We start from the raw sequence: 20,904 nt of genomic DNA on the forward strand, positions 1-20,904 counted from the left end.
AAGCAGCATGGTCATGAGGCTGCTGACGCTGGTTTATTTATTTAACATTTGCTAAAGACAGATACGACAAGAGGTGTTTTGGTCACCATAAGGGCTAGTCCACACGGGGAGATAGCGACGCGTTTGCGGTCGCGGCGACAAAGCGCCGCGACAGTCGCCGCGACCGGCGCAGGCGACAGTTTTGTATGGGCGCCTATGTAAAAACGCCTGTGCTAACCACACGAGGCGATGCGCTTTTCAACAGTCGCCTGAAAATGCCTCACCAGGCTTTTTCAGGCGACTGTTGAAAAGCGCATCGCCTCGTGTGGTTAGCACAGGCGTTTTTACATAGGCGCCCATACAAAACTGTCGCCTGCGCCGGTCGCGGCGACTGTCGCGGCGCTTTGTCGCCGCGACCGCAAACGCGTCGCTATCTCCCCGTGTGGACTAGCCCTAATCCTTTCAGTGAGCAAAAGAGATCTCCTTAATCCTCTGATTACAATTCCCAAACACATTCTGCAAACACTTCCAATTTTACTTAAAGGGAATTTGTACATACAATTATCACAAGAGAATTTTTTGCTTCCATTTATACATTACAGTAGGTGCCCCCCAAATCTTGACCTTCATATCCTTCTCCTGTTGGTAGGATGCTTAGAGTTGTAGTTCAAAACCTCTGAGAGTATATATTCAATAAGCTAAATATTCAGCAGGATGGAAAGTGGTTACCAGTGGTGTTAGGCAAATTTATTGTGATGAATATCCCTGAAAGAGGACAGCGGCATAAATGCTTTGTGTAACAATATATCCATGTCAGAATACCTCAGAAATGAATATACAGGTATTGGATCCATATCTGGAAACCAGTTATCCAAAAAGCTCTGCTTTGCAGAAAGGCTGTCTACCATAGACTCCATTTTATGAAAATAATTAAAATTTTTAAAAATGATTTCCTTTTCCTCTCTGTAATAATAAAACAGTACTTTGTACTTGATCCAAAACTAGGGATGCACCGAATCCAGGATTCAGTTCGAGATTCGGCCAGGATTCTGCCTTTATCAGCAGGATTCAGCCAAATTCTGGTGCCGGAACCGGGGAGGGAAATTGCATGGCTTTTTGTCACAAAACAAGGAAATAAACAATGTTTTCCCTTTCCCACCCCTAATTTGCACATGCAAATTAGAATTCGGTTCAGTATTTGGTCGAATCTTATGTGAAGGATTTGGGGGTTTGGGTGAATCCAAAATAGTGGATTCGGTGCATCCCTAATCCAAACTAAGATATAATTAATCCTTGTTAAAGGCAACACGACTACTGGGTTTATTCAATGTTTAAATGATTTTTTAGTAGACTTAAGTTATGAAGATTGAAATTACAGAAAGATCTGTTATCTGGAAAAACCCAGGTCCGAGCATTCAGGATAACAGGTCCCATAGCATACATCCCAACATTTTGTAAAAAAAAAAAAAAAGAAAGAAAGAAAGAGGGTCAAAAAAGTTGCTGCGCGTGGCTAATTTTTTTGACCACGCCCATTTTTGTGGCCACACCTCCTAATTACCATGTTCATTTTACTAAATTTGGCAGGTTGTGAAAGTTTGAACATATTTCTTTGATTTTTTTTCTTCAGTTAGCTATGAGTCTCCCAAGAGACCTGTTATCTGATATTGTTACAATTACTTATCTCAAAATTGCTACAATGTATCTCATCTGCACCTCTAGCTGTTCTGGGCTCTCTGCCAAAAGCCAATTAAGTTAGAAACATTGTATATTTTTTTTAGCTGTTCAGTGCAGAGAAAATCGGGACTTTCCAGTACAAACGAGGGACTGCAGATTGAGGGACTGTCCCTCTGAAAACGAGACAGTTGGGAGGTATGCCATAGCTGTAGAGTGTCCATCCCAATGAACAGCCAATCCCAATGATTCTTCCTAAACTTTTGTAAAGACATAGAAATCAGGGAGAAATAGAGACACATATATGAAAATCTCAAAGATTTGAAGAATGTTTAAGGAAAATTCCCAGTACATTTTTTCAGCAAGTGTAAAATTTTAGACATTTACTATTGCTGATTATTTTTTCCTCACATAAAAATTTTTTTTAGGGTGTAGCCAACATAATTCAATGAAAAGCTGCTGTTGTTTTTGCGGCTAATTACCCTAATAACCCGGAATCAGTTTGTAAATCAAAATAAAAGATGAACAGTAGCATAGATATAGAACTAAGAATACAGAACTAAATTGCAATAAGGGTCAGGGGAGATTAGTTACCCAGTGACAAATCTCCTCTTCTACGGGGCGACTAATTGCCCCAAACTGCCTCCCGTCGGCTAGAATGTAAATCGCCAGTTGCCCCAAAGAAGAGAAGATTTGTTGCCGGGCGACTAAACCCCCCGAATCTGAGCGTGTGCCCGGACCCTAATGTTTTAAAGTCTTCTTTTTTTTTTTTTGCTAGGGGCAGTGACCCCTTTTAACCAGATAGCATTTTAACTTACAGGCTGGAAAGAGACAGAACAGGAAAGTGAGAAGTTAAAAAAAAAAAAACAACATACAAAATAAATCAACTGAAAAGCTGCTTAGAACAGGTCCATCAATAATATAACATTAGCTCATGTAAAGCATGAAACTGGTATGTCAAAATGAAATAAAACAATACTATTTAAACTGATATGATTCACATTATATATACGTGTGTGTATTAATGCATTTATTAGGCTCACACAGGCCTAAACAAAGACAATAAAACAAAGCTGACAGCTGCTTGAAGCCATGTTCTGAGGTAGGTTTTGATCTGATCGGCCAGCAGGGGAACAAGTCTCATGTATAACTGGCAGTGGAAAGACTTGTCGGGGTGGTGCTGATAATGAATGAGACAAGAGATCACATGATGGACCGGCCATTGCTTTCTCTCAGTGCCTCACGTTTTTCACAGTATGTAAACAAGTCCCTGCACAATGCTGCTTCTCACGTCCAGCACACACCCAGGAGCTGTATATAAACCACGTAGCGTACACTCTGTTCTCTTCCTGAGAGAGCCACAGCTGTCGTCCCTCGCTTGCTTATGTTACAAGTTAGAACTGAAGACATGCGTCAACAGCTATGCTAAATATTACCCGGCTTATCTACCACAGACATACACATACACACAGCCGAGAAATCTCCTCAGCACAAACCTCCACACTTCAAAAATTAACTGGCATTGTAGAATACCTCCTGTGTAACCAACACCATTTAGCTTTTTACTGTTACAGTCACATATTAGGGTGAATGCCGTAAATGTCATTAATTCAGAAGGGCTCCTCTAGTAACATAAATGCAAAGTGCATACAAATTGCCACGTGTTTTACCCACAATGTAGCATTTCCCCCAGAATTCCAGTGTATTAGTGGATGACATGAAATATGGCACACTGCAAGTTGCTTGCCATTTACCGGTGCAGATGCTAATCAGCATTCACATTGGCAAAATTAAAGCAACTTCGGCATGCATTTGTAGGCGTGAAATATGTTGTTGCCAGCAGTAAATGCACTCAATTATTGTCAAGGGGGCTGTACTCACACAGGCGCATGTAAGCGCCAATGGGACGCAGTATGTTGCATTTCACCTGCCTTTGGTGCTTACATGTGTCTGTGTGAGCAGTGGCGGAACTACCGGGGGAGCAGGGGGTGCGAGCGGGCCAGGGCCCACACCCCTCAGGGCCCTCCGGCAGCCCGTGCGCCACTGAAAATGCGGGCCGTACGGAGGGGGGCGGGCCCGGCTGTGTGTCACGCACCAGGGCCCGCCCCCCTCTAGTTACGCTACTGTACAGCCCCCTTGACAATAGTTGAGTGCAGAAGAAAGCGGAATGCAGGGGAGTGCTGCAAAAAACACCCGTGTGTAAGAGCTCTTTGCTTTTTAGATGAGGTTATTGACCCTACATGCAAGCTGAAAGGAGTCAGAAAAAGAAAGCAAATAAACAACTATAAAAAATAAAAAAAATGAAGGCCAATTGAAAAGTTGCTTAGAATTAGCCATCCTGTAACATACTAAATGTTAACTTAAAAATGAACCACCCCTTTAAGCGCTTTTCCAGAAAAATGTTACCCTGCCCCAACTTTTTTTTAGAGAAGCCATTAGGACTGTGTGCTTGTGCAAATTTGCATGGGTGAGGGGCCACTTTTTAACAATACCCCTCTTTAGAGATAAGGGGGGAGGAACACAGGTCTTACTGTCACGCTCTGAAAGTGAAGAGTGATTCACAGGGGTTGGCATTTAATGAACTGCTGTTGATCCAGAGAAAAGTAAGCAAAATAATTCAGATGCAATGTTTATTTAGTACTTAACCAGTGTTTTTGCAGGTTTGTTGAGCTGCCACTGTAGTCGGACGCCAGTCTGTTCATTCGATGGAATTAAACAGCCTTAGCCACGCAATTGTTCCAACCCTTTTTAAAATAATTTTATATATTAAAGAAAACGGACGTGCATAAAAACACTTAGTAGTATTCAAGATTCTATCACAAATGTGCTGGCTAGGGCAGATTCGGCGACTAATCTCCCCAAATCTGCCCGTGTGTCTCTGCCGAAATGGAGCAATTCAAACTAAGATTGCAGCGAATCGAAAAATCCTCAAATCCTTTGTGAAAGATTTGGCTGTATACCGAACTAAACCAAGACCCTAATTTGCATATGCAAATTAGGGGGAAAGGGTGATAAGAGTACCAGGCATGCAGCACGCAGTTAAGACATTTTTGAATTCCTTGTTTATCTGAAGAAAAGTCACTTGATTTTTTGGATTTGGATTCGGTTCGACCAGACACTTGTGGATTCAGCCCAATACAAATCCTGCTGAAAAATGCTGAATCCAGGCCGAATCCCAAAGTGAATCCTGGATTTGGTGCATTCCTAATCCAAACTAATCCCACCTGATAGTACAAGTATTTGCCATAGGAACATTCAGTGAGCAACAGACAAATTACTTTGCACTAAAACAGGGATATAAGGAGACCTCAGAATTGCTTGACTTAAAGGGGTTGGGGTTGTTCATCTTTAACTCAACTTTTAGTATGATGTAGGGAGTGACATTTTGAGACAATTGGTTTTCATTTTTAATTATTTGTGGTTTTGAGTTATTTAGCTTTTTATTTAGCAGCTCTCCAGTTTGCCGTTTCTGCAATCTGGTTGCTAGGGTCCAAATTACCCCAGCAACCATTCATTGATTTGAACAAGAGACTGGAATATGAATAAGAAAGGACTGTGATAGAAAGATTTGTAAAAAGTAGCAATAACAATACATGGTTGTTTTAAAGAGCATTTCTTTTTTAGATGGGGTCAGTGAAAAGGGTAAATATTTTAAAAAAAAAAATTTAAATAAAAAATGAAGACCAAATGCAAAGTTGCTTAGAATTTATCATACTATAACATTCTAAAAGTTAACGTAAAGGTGAACTATCATGTAAGATCACCCAGAGACTTTTATTTGAAAATAACCAACTGCAATACCATGAACCTGTAAAGCTGGCAATACATTCCTAGATCATGCAGATGATTTATATCATACTGCCTGACTATCTGGGCATGTATCAGGTTAGGGATCAGCTATGACAATCTTCATGCCATAATGTTTGAAAAAGTAATATGCTGTTACACCATGTTAGCAGGTACATAGTGCAAAAGCAGGTGAGCAAATTAATAGCGCCTCTTCATTTTCTACAGTTATTGAATACAGGTGTGGAACCTGAATCCAGAATGCTCGGGACCTGGAGTTTTGCAGAAAAGGGGTCTTTTCGTAATTTGCACCTCCATACCTTAAGTCTACTAAAAAAAATAATGTAATCATTAATTAAACCCAATAGGGTTGTTTTGGCTCCAATTAGGATTAATTATATATTAGTTGGGATCGAGTACAAGCTACAGTACTGTTTTTTTACAGAGAAAAAATGTGAATTATTTGATTAAAATGGAGTCTATGAGAGATGGTCTTCTCGTAATTGGGAGCTTTCTGTATTACGGATCCTATACCTGGACTACTAGGCATCACCTTCCCTGTGACTGCAGCCAAGCTGATAGACTCACTCCTGGAAACTAAACTCACTTATCGCTGTGGGAATGAAGGGCTCAGCTGTTTTAGAAACCAAATGATAGACTTACACTTAGGGCTCTTACACATGAGCGTTTTTACCTGCGCTCAGTTTTTCGGCGTTCAGCCGCAGGGGAGCGCAGGAATAGACGCATTTAATTATTTCAAATGGGGCTGTACTCACACAGGCGCATGTAGGCGCCGAACGCAGGAAAAATGCAGCATGTTGCGTCTCAACCTGCGTTCGGCGCCTACATGCGCCTGTGTGAGTACAGCCCCATTTGATTTTAATTAAATGCGTCTATTCCTGCGCTCCCCTGCGGCTGAACGCCGAAAAACGGAACGCAGGGGAGCGCAGGTAAAAACGCTCATGTGTAAGAGCCCTAAAACAACACAAAAAAGTAGCTCATTTAGCCTTGGCCCTATTGATTGTAAGCAGTCATCTAATCTCATGATTAATCTTGCTAAATTACACATACAATTTCTAGGTCACTTGTCCTCCAATAGTAAATAATACTGAATATTCGCCTATTGTAAGAAGCTTATTGCCAAGCAACAGAAATCCTTCCGTTCCATTACTCGATGGATTGCTAACCTCTGGGAGGCAAAGTGATTGGTCGATACGGAAATGACAAAGAAGCTCATGCACAGGGTATAAATAGCTGCATAGGATGAGATATGAGGATTTACCATTCTAATCTGTCCATCAAAAAGTCACTTCAAGGGCTAACACAATCATATGATTTGTAGTCTTTAAAACAAACTGCAAAAACATCTTACTGTTTTGAGCAGAAACAATAAACCTGCATCATAAGTGCATATTTTTAAAGTGTTAATTTATAAAAAGCTTAATGTGAATTAACTGCATACGTCACAATCATAGAAATCATCCATTACAGACATTCACAGGCTATTTAAAGGTAAAGTATTTTTTTTTAACACCAGACTAATTCAATAATTTTAGGGAAGCATCAAATCCAGGATTCAGTTCGGGATTTGGCCAGGATTTTGCCTTTTTCAGCAGGATTTGGATTCGGCCGAATCCTCATGCCTTGCCGAACCTGAATTTGCATATGTAAATTAGGGATAGGAAGAGAAACCCCTTAACTTTTTCATAAATTATTCGGGATTTGGATGAATCCCAATTAGCAGATTCGGTGCATCCCTAAATAATTTAGACTAGTGAGGGGCGAATTTGGCCCATTTTTCTTTGCTGCAAAACAGCAAAGAACAAACAACACAACTTTTTTATTCTATACATAACAGTCTATGGCATTTTTTCACTGTGAAACGCAGCAACATTTTTCAATCATCTATAATTTAGCATTGCTGTTTTGTATCACGTCAGAAATTCTAGCACAACTTTTTTTATGCCTGAATTTTACCAATATCTACACACGCATAGGATTATTACACAGCATGATAAATATCGGGCCTAGAAGTTCAATTTTTTTCAACTTCATAAATATGGCTCGTATTCAGAATCATTTAATGAACACTGTAGCTGAGACTGTCACCTAGAAATCTGTATATGATTTAAAGGTGAGTTTGGTTCTGTATAAATACACTGTGCTTATGGTATTTCAGGCCTGTGAATTTACTGCAAAAGGCTACATCTAAAGTGTAGATTAGTAAAACTAAAATTCATAGACCATTAAGCCTAATAACTTTGTTAATGGGACATCAGTTTGTGCTGTGCATGGATTATTCACTCTTAATGAGCTCTTGGGAAATGAGCATTGATTTACTTCCATAAAGCTCAGCCATGACATCATTCCTGGCAGTAAAAACAAATAAGTGGATCAATGGGCAATCTGGCAACCTGATAGGCTGAGATATCACATAGCCCTTTGGTGGTTATGCTGTGTAACAAGATCACAAGTCAATCAGAAGCGATTCTTAGCCAGGAGAATGCCTTCCCGATGACGCCACCTTCGTTATCTATCCAATGGGTGGGGGGGGCACATCAATCGCTCAGTTGTGTTCTCTACTCTAAAACAGTCACATTTATTGTTTGAAAACTGCCATTTTGACTAAGGGAAGCCCATTTTTAAAGGTCAAATTTTAGTAGTAATAGAGTTTTTTCAAACCATGATTAAACTCTATTGAGGGAATGTAATATGTTTTGTAAGGGCTATTCCACACGGGGAGATAGCCTTGCGTTTGCGGCGACAAAGCGCCGCGCCAGTCGCCGCGACCGGCGCAGGCGACAGTTTTGTATGGGCGCCTATGTAAAAACGCCTGTGCTAACCACACGAGGCGATGCGCTTTTCAACAGTCGCCTGAAAATGCCTCGCCAGGCTTTTTCAGGCGACTGTTGAAAAGCGCATCGCCTCGTGTGGTTAGCACAGGCGTTTTTACATAGGCGCCCATACAAAACTGTCGCCTGCGCCGGTCGCGGCGACTGGCGCGGCGCTTTGTCGCCGCGACCGCAAACGCAGGGCTATCTCCCCGTGTGGACTAGCCCTTAAAGTCGAACTAAACCCCCCCCAATAAGAAAAAACCCATCTACTACCCTAGATAGTCCCTCCTCCCTGCTTCCTACCCTCATAGTGCATTATTCCAGAAAGTGCCCCTGGACAGCATGCTCACTTATTTATGCAGAGTAGTGCAGCGGAGCTCATGTGCACCATCTTTCGGGTCTTTAGTCTTCTTCAGATCCTCTTCCCTATGGCAACTGACTGAACTTTTTGGCACATGCGCAGTTTGTACGAATACTGGACAGCTCCAACTGCACAAGCGCCAAATACAGCATTCCCTTCCCTTGAGGGGGTTTCGTTTTCCTTTAAGAGCAAAAAACGTTGGCAAAAACCGTTGTAAACATCACTGTTTGCACCCTTTTTGAACGATTTTAGACCTCAACAACCTCCTCGTAAAGCATGCGAACAAATGGCTTTTGCGAACATGCTCAGTGTATGCAATAAAATTTAGCAAATGCAAAGAGTTTTTTTGTGACAAAATATTTAACAAAGCTCCAGAGCAGGTGCTAACACTAACCTTTGCTTATCGATAGTGAACGATGTAATATTCGCCAGCTAAACATTCATAAAAATGCAATTTTAAACACTTGTGATTTTAATTGCATTCCTTCTTATTTCTTTAATAGAAAAGATCTGAATATACAAAGCACAAACGGTAAAAACACTGAACGATGCACTAAAAAATACGAATAACTCTCTAAAACCTCTAAAAATTCAATTACTTGCTTTAAAAAATCTGAAAACCAATAGGTTCAGCACAGCTCCCATTGACTTATATGGGACTTCAACTGCTTTTACGTTTTTTATGTTTCGTGTGAGAGTTTGTTGAGGTTTTAACAATTAATAAATCTCACATTTTTAGACTTTTAGAGAAAAAATGTTGTCTTCTCTGAATGTATTTGACTGCTTTGGGCAGTCAAATAGATTAATTTTCTTCGGGTATTAGGGCTCAGTGTTCCTCTGCAGCATCATTGAGCACTAACATCTGTCCAAATTCTAGCCACTTGATGCAATATGCACTTGGGGAGAAATTTCCCACCGTAAAAAGCTAATGATTATTGATAATTCAGCCTCCCGAGGGGAAAAAAATCTGCTGTTTCTGTCAAACTTATCAAAAGGTGATATGCATTACCACCTGCAATACCATTAAAAAAGTGGCTGTAAAGAGTCACTGTTACCTGCTTTGGGGGCTTGTGTCTGTTATATTCCTCTCCCCACAGCTTTGCTTCCATCTGGAGTCGAACATCTTCAAAGTACACATCTCTGTCCACAGTCTCTAGGTATCGTTTGGCAACATAATTATATGCACTCTTCCACTGCTGCTTGTGTGAGAAGTTGGAGAGTTTTTTCCTGCAAAGAAGATGAAGTGAACTTTTTACATACTTAAATAAAAGTTTGCCATGCCTAATAATCCTAATCTTTTATTTTATATCTAAATGACAGTTTAAAATAAAAATTTGAGTACTTATTTTTGCCGTTACTGTACCTTTTGGGCTGCGGGGCTGTTTTTAAAAAAAAATTATAATTGCTCTACCTTTCCCTTAATACATATTAGTACAGGTAGGTACATTCAGAAAGCTCAGAATTATGGGAAGGCCATCTCCCATAGACTCCATTTTATCCAAATAATCCAAATGTTTAAAATTGATTTCCTTTTTCTCTGTACTAATAAAATCGCTCCCTGTACTTGATCCCAACTAGATATAATTAATTCTTATTGGAAGCAAAACCAGCCTCAAAACTCAACCTTTTGAGATTTTAACATTCGTATTTTAATAAATAACTCCCTTAAGGTATGAAGATCCAAATTACGGAAATCTCATAATCCCTTATTCAGAAAACCCCAGGTCCAGAGCATTCTGGATAACAGGTCCCATTCCTGTATAGTATTAAAGATTTTGAACTAGACTACGAAAGACCAGGATGCAGAAATTGGGGTGAACTGATTGGAAGGAACCAAACTGCAATAATGTACAAGTTAGTGTGAAGGCCTACCCAAATGGTGACACTGAACCTGCACTACTTAACTGAATCTACTACTAATCAAGGTATATGAAAAGAAAGGAGAAAGTCGGATTTGCAGCAGTGACTGCCTGCAAGCCTTGGCCTACATGTCTATATGTTTACAAGAACCTCAGCTCTTCTTAAAGGCCATACCAAATATCCAATTACAGCTGAGAAAGAAATAGATCAGACTGGCTCACAAGCACGTAGGCTTCTGGTAAATCCCTCCATCTTTCTGACCTCTGTGAGTCTTAATTACACTTCCAATGTTTTACAGGGATGACAGATGCCAAACACACCCTTCATAATTAATCACAACAGAAGTCAGTCTCATTAGAATGGCAAGCCAGAGCAGATACCAGGTTGAGCACATTCTGCATTTATTGCTTTAGTGCATGCATCACTGTGCCCATAGTATTTACAGGTTACAGAGTGTTTTGGAAGAATCCTCATCAAAGCAAAATTAAGCTGTTGGGTGCTTGCCAAAATGTGCTTTAATGACACATCTCCAACAGCCAAGCATTGTAGCTATCACTTAACACTGAACTAAAAAATAGGGCAGCATATTCTTACATACTTTACCTACAAAATATATTTTTTTTATAATACCTAACCTAAGGGCTTATTTACCCTTAAACAGGTGCAAGTGCTATCTCTCTAAATTCCAATTTGTATGCAATCTACTTAGCTTTTGCATTTGCTCTTTGCAACTTGCCCTGGTGATAGTGTTATTGGTTGACATCTGGAGCAAAGTGAAGTCCTTAGCACAAGGGAGACCTGTATTTAAATACAGGGATTTTGATGCAACTTGTGAATGACATGCAAGTATCAGGCATCTAGCGTGACACCCATAACGTATCTAAGGGGCCGATTCACTAACTTCGAGTGAAGGATTCGAAGTAAAAAAACTTCGAATTTTTGTGCTCCTCGACTATTGAATTGGCGTAAATTCGCCTGAGTAGAATGATTCGAATAGATCGAGCGCAAAAACGCTGCGACTATTCGCCATTCGATAGTCGAAGTACTGGATCGAGCGAAAAAATGCTGCGACTAATCGCCCATTCGATAGTCGAAGTACTGCCTACTTCGCCACCTAAAACCTACCGAATTGCTTTAAAAGCCTATGGGAAAGTCCCATAGGCTTGTTTTCCAAGTTTTTGATCGAATAAAAAGGCATTCGATCGAATGAAAATCCTTCGATCGAATCTTCGATCGAGCGCCTATTCGCCTGGCGAATATTCGCCAATTCGACTATTCGCCAGCGCGTAAATTCGCCCGAATTGCCTATTCGATTCTATTCCCCAGTCGAATTTCGAGGGATTTAACCCCTCGAAATTCGAACCTTGATGAATTTGCCCCTAAGTGTTCAGTGATGTAACTATAGAAGAAACAGACCACGGAGGGGGCCCAAAATGGTCGCGGAGGGGGCCCGAAACACAGGGTCTGCTTCCTCTATAGCTGCAAAAATTGTCGCTTCCGCAGCTGCAATCTTAACTACGTATCTGAAGATTTATTTGCAGCCGGCCTGGTGCGCCATCATTAAGCCACTGCAAGTGCTGCCGCTAAGAAAAAGTTGCACCCACTGGAGCACCATTCAACAAGGGTACAAAGCTGCCTATCAGCATAAATAGAGAAGGATACATTATGAGCTAGAAAACAAGGTGCTTTATCCATATCTTTTGCACCTTACCAATTTTTTTTAATGAGCCTCCTAGTTTAGAGAATACATTCTGCATATATTTGCTAACTAATATATAGAGAGAAAAAAATGGAAAAAATTGAAATAATTACTTACGTTCTGTAACATTCTCTCATGGCTCCCCTACCAAATGCCTGTAAAATAAAATAACAGTGAGTTAAGCTCTTTAGGAGTATAATTTTCCCATGGTTAAAAATAAAGTGATTTTAGATCTACCCACACATCAATAAAGATTTTTTTCCCCATAAAGGAATTAACTTCAACATTAATGTTTCATTCTTCACTCACTAAGAATTCTGTGATTCTGTGCCCATACACAGCGATTTGGAAAATATTGAAGCTTTGCTGCAAAAGCAATCAATTCCTGTAAATAGCAAAGGCTAATTCTGCTGAAGCACAAATGAATCTCTCTGGGCAATGACGCAACTTATTATCAGAAAGAGGAATAAGCCTTTATTTTTCCAAAGCTGAGAACAACATAACAAGTAGAAGTGCGTACCTGAGAGGCCATTTTAATTAGAACATCGTCTTTAAACCACTGGCCAGATACAGCATTATACCTAAAGAAAGAAAGAAAGAAAAGAGTCTAATTAAACACAATTACATGCATAGTCACAGCACAATACTTCACTGAATGAAGTAGCCCCTCAATGCACAGCTTCTTCAGAAACAGAGATGGAAACACACACAAACACCATAGTTTCTTACCTGAATTGTGCGAATATTAATAACAACTAATAATCTGGATAAATTATTGTTCTTTATTTATATTGCACCATCATATTCTGCAGATCTTTACATAGAGAATATACATCCTTTATATATATACATATATATATATATATATATATATATATATATATATATATATATATAATTCAGTAATTCTCTAACTAGATGGATAGACTCAGATACGCTCAGTAAATGGCTTGAATTTTCAGAACGTCTTCTCTCTAACAAAACAGACTATAAGAGAAAGTGAATAAAGGTTGGTATGGCATTGCAATTGAATCTACATCCCATGCATTCTATTTATTGCCAGCAGACTGTTGGAACTTCCTGACGCTGAAAGAATTAGCTGGTGCCACCTACGGTACATAGGTCAGCAATCTCTCTTTGGAATGGAATTGGACTATATGTTTTGGGATTCTTCTACAGAACTGCAGGGTTTCCACCTGGCTGGTATTTTACCGGCCTGGCCGGTTATAATTATGGTTGATCCCATTGTTATTAATAGGGAAAAAAGATAAATATCTAGGAAGGCCGGTATATTTTTCTAAAAAAGGTGGCAACCCTAGCTTCATGATAATACTAAATTCTCAATGAAAGTTCAGGCACTTGGTTAGGTAGACAAGCACTACTAGAGAACTAAAGGTAAAAATCACTAGGGGAACTGTCAGTACCATGGGCCCGTGCTCCTTTTCTTCGAAAAATGCATTGGATGGGGGGACTTACAGGAGAGCACACATCTTTTATACTGTTCTCAGAAAATCCCCTGTACCCACAGAAGGTAAAACATTGCACAGTACAGAAACAGGCTATAAATTATATACTGCCCAGGGCATTACAGGAATTGCTCAGGAAAGCCTAAGAATATGGTAATGATGCTTTCAGGAGAAAGTACTTATTTTTGATTGCAGGCTGGCACAAACCGGACTTCACTCCAATAATTGATGCAGTAAAACTTTGTTTATTTAAGAGAAAAACATCTCAATATGTAGCCTTACGTGTTTTCTGCCTTGTGGGCACTTAGTCATAGGCCCAGAGCATTACCCAGTGATTTTACTATTAATTCTCCTATGAGTGCAATTTCATTTTTATGCCATATACCCCCTTTATGAGACCTTGGGTGCACAAAATGTTCCCCAGACCAATGTTCCATCTAAACTGTGTCCAGGGGCCACTATTGGAATAAATAATTTTACCTAAACCAGGCAATATAGTGCAACAGGAAAGCTTTTATTTGATCTATCGCTTGCTTCATCTGTTTATACTAATATCTCTTTTGTTTATATACAACTGTATGGTAGCTTCTACTAAAAATACGTAATGCTTTAGCTAATGCTAACAATGCTTAATGATTAAAGGTATTATACCGTGAACGGCCCTTCTGGATCGAAGTTTTGTAAATATTAAGCTTCTTTTAAGAACTATAATTTGCTTCATGCCTGCATTGCTCAGTGTTTTGACCAAATACTGATGTTTAATAAAGCATGCTTCTTAATGCAGCCCTAACATAGTAAATACTCCAGTACATCTAGCAATGATGTAAGTGAAAGCCTAGAGAGCTTAAAGGAGAAGTAAAGCCTAACTAAAGAAGTAGCTAGAAATGTTGTACATTATGTTTTGTGCTTCTGTACCAGCCCAAGACAACCACAGCCCTTTAGCAGTAAAGATCTGTGTCTCCAAAGATGCCCCAGTAGCTCCTCATCTTCTTTTCTGCTGATTCACTGCACATGCTCTGTGCTGCTGTCACTTACTGAGCTTAGGAACCCACTCACAATATACAGTACACATAGAATAGAAATGTCACAATATAAGGCTGATTAGCAATTAATACAGATAATTACTACATGGCAGCACAGAAACCAGTGCAATTAGCATTAGAATTTAATAATCAGCCCTGTAGCATCAGCTTACATTACAGACAAACCTCATTTTCTGCTGGATAATTAGTGACGACCCCTAAGCTTAGCTTCTCAACAGCTGCTCAGAGCCCACTGAGCATGTGAGTGTCACAGACACTTTCCAAGATGGTGACCCCCTGTGACAAGTTTGAAGTCCTGGATCATTGCTAAAATTGACAAGCTGAAACTTTAGGTCTAATAAGTTCACTATATTAAACTCTGTTCACTATATAAACTATGGCATGTTTAGCTACATTCATTTTTGAAGGTTAGTTCTCCTTTAAAGGAGCATCCAATATAAAGGAAGTAAACAAAAAGCCACTGTAAATGACAAGGTTATTTTCTAAATACAAACCACAGTGCAATGTACAGAAACAGATGCTGAACTGTTTTAACCACAAACACCATTCTGTACTATTCTGGTCTTTTTAATGAAACCCCCACCACCCCAGATGTCACTTTTATGTACAAATAGACCAAAGGATAACTTTAGCAGACTCCCAGAACGTGACTGCCTAAACATTTACAACAGTATCATAACAAACATCTGTATGGAATTGCATCAGCCTTGGGTTGTTTTTCCTGTATTTCTTTTAGCAGCATAAACACAATCACACCTATCGCTGGTCTTATTTTGCCTTTACATTGGTAGGTTTATTGTGCATGGTATTCTTGTGCATAATTCTGTCGTATATGGTGCAGTCAATGCCAGGTTACAGATAAATGTGGGTTAATGAATGGTACTAAATCAGAGATGTTAAACGGGAGGCCTGAAGGCCAGATGTGGCCCTTGAAGGTAATTTTAATGTTTCCTAGCAGGCAATAACGATAAAAGATGCTGTGTGTGACATAGCCATTTTAATACAAAACATACGGTATGTCAGCTACTTGGCCCACCACTCTACTAGCCTCTTACAAGGTAACTTTTGTTTGGTTCCTTTAAAAATAATAAAACTATACTTATATTACATGACTATGAAGATTTTCATTCATCCAGGTCATGGTATATCTAATATAAGTAATTATGAAACAACTGGACTTTCTGAGTAATTATTGAAGACGTTTTACTACTCATCCGAGCAGCTTCTTCAGTTCAACTGACTGGAGTTCAGCAAGTCCAGTTGTTTTATAATTACTTATAATACACAAAAGCCGTGAATATCTTGTAAATTATATCCTTATAAACGGCGAGTTCTGATGTCATCAGTTATAAACGGCGAGTTCTGATGTCATTTCTGTCACATGACTCACTGAAACTTGTGTATTATAATAAATAAAGTACCCCCAGTTGCAAAATATGAGGATATTAGAAGTTACCTCGGTAACTTATAATATCCTTATATTTTACAAGAGGGGGTACTTTATTCCCTATATATTAGATATACTTGTATTACAGTTTATACAATAGCTGAAAGGTGAGCTGTCAGCTGAACCCTGTATGCATATACTTCACAACACATTTGCACCCTGCCCTTCCATTTATAAGAACCCTGAATTGAATTGCTCTGCAGGCCCCCAATGGAAAGCAGGTTCCAATAGAGGGGGGGAATGTAATATGTTTTGTTAGCATTTGCAAAATCGTAATTTTTAAATAACGCTTGCAAATTTTAATTGCATTCCCCCTATTGGGTATAATGCACAAAGCAAACTTCTGGCTGAAGGCATGTTTATTTATATTTTGCCTTATGTAGCCTGACAAAGTTTGGCTTTGCACTGTATTTTTAAGGCTGAACTGTGCAGTTCTATGTGTTACAAAGAGAACCTCGAAATATGTGTCTTGAAACTTTCCTGGCCCCAGAGTAAAACACCACTGCAGAGGGCTGGCAAGCAGTAAAATATGGAGGAATTCAATAGAGCGGCCGTATGATCTTATTATAAACAAGTTCCAGAGTACACAGAACAAATGGTTTTAAGATAAATATGGGTGTATATTTCCACTGACCTCCTTATTTTGGATTTGTAAATATCCTTGCCTGAGAATGCTGGAATTAATCCACTGGCTCTCCCAACGCTACAAATTTTTAAAGGGAAACATACTCTTTATGAGAAAGGTATCAAGCATGAGCCCTGGTGAAAAATTTACATTTTCTCTTCCCACCGCTAAAACCCCAATTACTTCTACACCCTCCCTCCCTGCATGCTACAGAAGTACAGAATCTCTTTTAGGGCCCATGGTCTGAATGTAACTGGGATTTCTAAGCTCTAGCAATGGCCCTGATTTACCATTTATTTTTATCTTTGGTTTGCCCCATAGACATATCAATCTTGCTATAAGATGTAGCAGTATCCAGTCAACTTGTATCCATGTATGAAACCAATGAGCATTAATTGGACATGTGGACATATAAGTGGAGGAATCTATAAAATAAGTAATGGCTGTTAAACTGGCCATAGATGTAAAGATTTTTAAAAGATCTTTTCATTATGGTAAGACCACAATTATCTCAAAACAATCGTTTAAATGTACGATTTGACCATCAACTAAAAAGACCATTTCAAGCGATATTGCCAGGAAAACTGAGGCTGGCTGCCTGTTTGGCCCTACAAACATAGATAGATTGCACTGGGGACGATAAGATTTTTTTAACCTGGCTGATCAATTTTCTAACAGATGTCGATTCCCACTAACTTCACGATACTTTGACAGAATGGTCAGATTGCACTGAAATCGATCATTCACCAACGAAATATCTTTGTGTCTATGGGGACCTTAAGGGAATTGTAGCCTCACGGAGCAATAGGAAGTAGGCAGAAGACCAACTGAAAAGTTGCTAAGAATAGGACAATTTTATAACGTAGAGTACAGTAAAGTTGCTTTAAAGATGATCCACCCCTTTAAATGCTTCACAGGATACATATGACAGAAAACATACAGTATTCTCATTCCTGGAAATCTCTTGCCCAGTAATCACCGTCATTTCATTCTGCCTCACTGGCTTCTCACTGATAACCTGACACCAATACCATCTCCCATTTTCAATCGTCATTCCATTACTTCGCTCAACCAACAGCATATAAAGAGTGGATGTTACATTCTGCACCTGCCAGTGTTAAATGATCCTTACAAGGCCCCAAGCGTATCACAGATATACACACTGTACTGCTGAAATGCTTTATACTGGTTTTCTGGACACCAAACTGCAGTGTACGTACATACTCAAATTACAGATTTAAATTGGATCAGCACCCAAAGCATAATGAAAGTATCTGTACAGTATACACATATTGAGTGGTTTTAAATGTATTTGCAATTACTTTACAAATTATTTGAAATCCACTGGAAATTTTTACACACTGCAAAGTGGCCTAGAACATTTATATGCCAATAATATTCTAGCATGTTTATGACTACAAGTCATTTGAATTCAAGGCTCAGATCCACCCCCAGAAAGGAAGAATACCATACAGCTGAAAATTGCAAGTGATACCAGTATACCATTCTGGATTGGTGCTTTAGAAAACAACTTACAAACAGAGCTCCCATCAGGGGATACTGTCATGGCAGAAGAGGCCCCAAGAGACAAAAAAAAAGTGTTTTATTAGTCATAAAAGCAGTAAGGTGAGGTTTAGCATAATGAGCATGACAAGGGGATCAGGGGTGTGGCCATGTGTCATTGTTTTTATAAGCCCCATTCTATAGTTGGTAGGGCCCTCTGGCCAGGGTTCAGGTGACCAATGAGTTAATAATTGGGGCCCCTTTGAAGGAGGGCCCTGCTAACAGTAGTAAGGGTCCCCTTGTGATAACTGATGGTGGCCCTGCTCACCAATGCTAGGTTTGATGCTTATGTCACTTTGAGAATGTGCCCAAAATAGTAACAAATCATATGGCTGCCATGGGTTACTAGAACTAAAGCTAACTTTGCACCATTTATTTTATAAAGATTAACACTTTCATCTGAATCTACTGTAAATAACACACTTTACATATAAAGCAGTGGGGGTTATTTTATAAAAAGTGCAAAAGGTGCTACTGATCTAGTAATGAATTGCACTGCACCTTTTATTACATTATTAAATTTTTATGACTTCAATTACTGTATATTTTTTCTATTAGGAATGCACTGTATCCCGGATTCTGTTCAGAATTCGGACAAGATTTGGCCTCTTTCATCAGGATTTCAATTTGGCAGAATCCTTGTGCCTGGCCGAATCAAATCCGAATCTACACATGCAAATTAGTGGTGGGAAATCACAAGTTTTTGACACAAAACAATGTTTTTCCCACTTTTTCCCCTTTCCACCCAGTTTGGTATTCAGCCAAATCCCCGAATCCTTCATGAATGATTTGGCTGAATCCCAAATAGTGGATTTGGTGTATCCCTTATTTCTATTACTGTCACACTGTGTATATAAAGCAGTCACATCTGTTGGAGGGAGCAGCTGTGCTACTTACATAGTATATGGACTTGGTGACATCTCAACCAGTAACATTTTTTTTAAAAAATTCGTTACAATACATCGAAAAAAACCACTAAGACAAATTAAACTTTCAAATCGCAAAGTCTTTATTAAGAAACTTATCAAAAACCGTTTGTGCTCCTCTTCAGAATGCGATTGGGTGACTTTGCAATAATTTGAAAGTTTAATTTGTCTTAGGGGCAGATGTATGAAGGGTCGAATATCGAGGGTTAATTAACCCTTGATATTCGACTAGGAACTAAAATCGTTCGACTTCGAATATCGAAGTCGAACGATTTAGCGCAAATCCTGCGATCGAACGATCGAAGGATTATTCCTTCGATCGAACGATTAAATCCTTCGAATCGAACGATTCGAAGGATTTTAATCCAACGATCGAAGGAATATCCTTCGATCAAAAAATCTCAGGCAAGCCTATGGGGACCCTCCCCATAGGCTAACATTGACTTCGGTAGCTTTTAGCTGCCGAAGTAGGGGGTCGAAGTTTTTCTTAAAGAGACAGTACTTCGACTATCGTATTGGTCGAATATTCGAATGATTTTTAGTTCGAAACGTTCGATTCGAAGTAGTAGTCGAAGGTCGAAGTAGCCCATTCGATGGTCGAAGTAGCCCAAAAAAACACTTCGAAATTCGAAGTTTTTTTAATTCGAATCCTTCACTCGAGCTTCATGAATCGGCCCCTTAGTGTTTTTTTTCTATGTATTGCAACTAATTTTTAAAAAAAAGTTTTTGAAGTAACTGGTCCTTTAAAAACCATAGCAGCGAGTATCTGCGTGGGGCTGGATTAACCATCAATAAAAACTGGCATTTACTGGCAAGACAGCCAGGGAGTCATGGACTGGTTTAACTGTATCATATTAATTGTTTTTGTTCCTGAACAAATATCTATGTGTATGGGGCACATTTACTAAGCTCCGGTGAAGGATTAGAATGAAAAATACTTCAAATTTTGAAGTTTTTTTTGGCTACTTCGACCATCGAATTGGCTACTTCGACCTTCGACTACGACTTTGAATCGAACAATTCCAACTGAAAATCGTTTGACTATTCGACCATTCGATAGTCGAAGTACTGTCTCTTTAAAAAAAACTTTGACTACCTACTTCGCCACCTAAAACCTTCCAAGCACCAATGTTAGTCTAAGGGGAAGGTCCCCATAAGCTTTCCTAGCTTTTTTTGATCGAAGGAAAATCGTTCGATCGATGGATTAAAATCCTTCGGTCGTTCGAAATGCGGTAAATCCTTCGACTTCGATATTCTAAGTCGAAGGATTTCACTTCGAGGGTCGAATATCGAGGGTTAATTAACCCTCGATATTCGACCAATAGTAAATGGGCCTCCCCGTGTATAGAAAAAATTATAAAAAAAAGGTAAAAAAATGTAGATGCATTCTGATTTCCTGATGTGAATTTGCACAAAGAAATGTCCCTGCAGTGCATAACACAATCTACCAGGGTCAATTATCCTGAAGGACTGTCTGCTTATCCATGGCCTGCAAGCATCTTATCATTAGTCTGTGTAGTGTGGGAGGAGTGGGTTAATGGGACTGCAAGGGATGCTTTCCAGATCTTTATCCACCACGTGAATTCCTTTCTGCATGACCTACTGTACTGAAATGTAATAGCCGGCTGGGAGAGCGCCTACTGA

The 20,904-nt window shown here is 39.4% G+C and overlaps 1 protein-coding gene across 3 annotated transcripts in view; it reads right to left on the bottom strand.

Annotated features, from left to right (window-relative positions):
* eef2k.L (eukaryotic elongation factor 2 kinase L homeolog) overlaps positions 1 to 20,904 on the bottom strand; it is a 67,864-nt gene that overhangs the window by 17,322 nt on the left and 29,638 nt on the right. For all 3 annotated transcript variants that reach the window (XM_041575869.1, XM_018236450.2, XM_041575870.1), the window contains exons 4-6: positions 12,711 to 12,771; positions 12,308 to 12,345; positions 9,687 to 9,858 (exon numbers count right to left, since the gene is read on the bottom strand). In XM_041575869.1, coding sequence (XP_041431803.1) covers positions 9,687 to 9,858; positions 12,308 to 12,345; positions 12,711 to 12,771 — 271 coding nt within the window. The remainder of the gene's footprint in view (positions 1 to 9,686; positions 9,859 to 12,307; positions 12,346 to 12,710; positions 12,772 to 20,904) is intronic.

The sequence above is a fragment of the Xenopus laevis genome, chromosome 9_10L (genome assembly GCF_017654675.1).
Source record: "Xenopus laevis strain J_2021 chromosome 9_10L, Xenopus_laevis_v10.1, whole genome shotgun sequence".
Lineage (NCBI taxonomy): Eukaryota > Metazoa > Chordata > Amphibia > Anura > Pipidae > Xenopus > Xenopus laevis.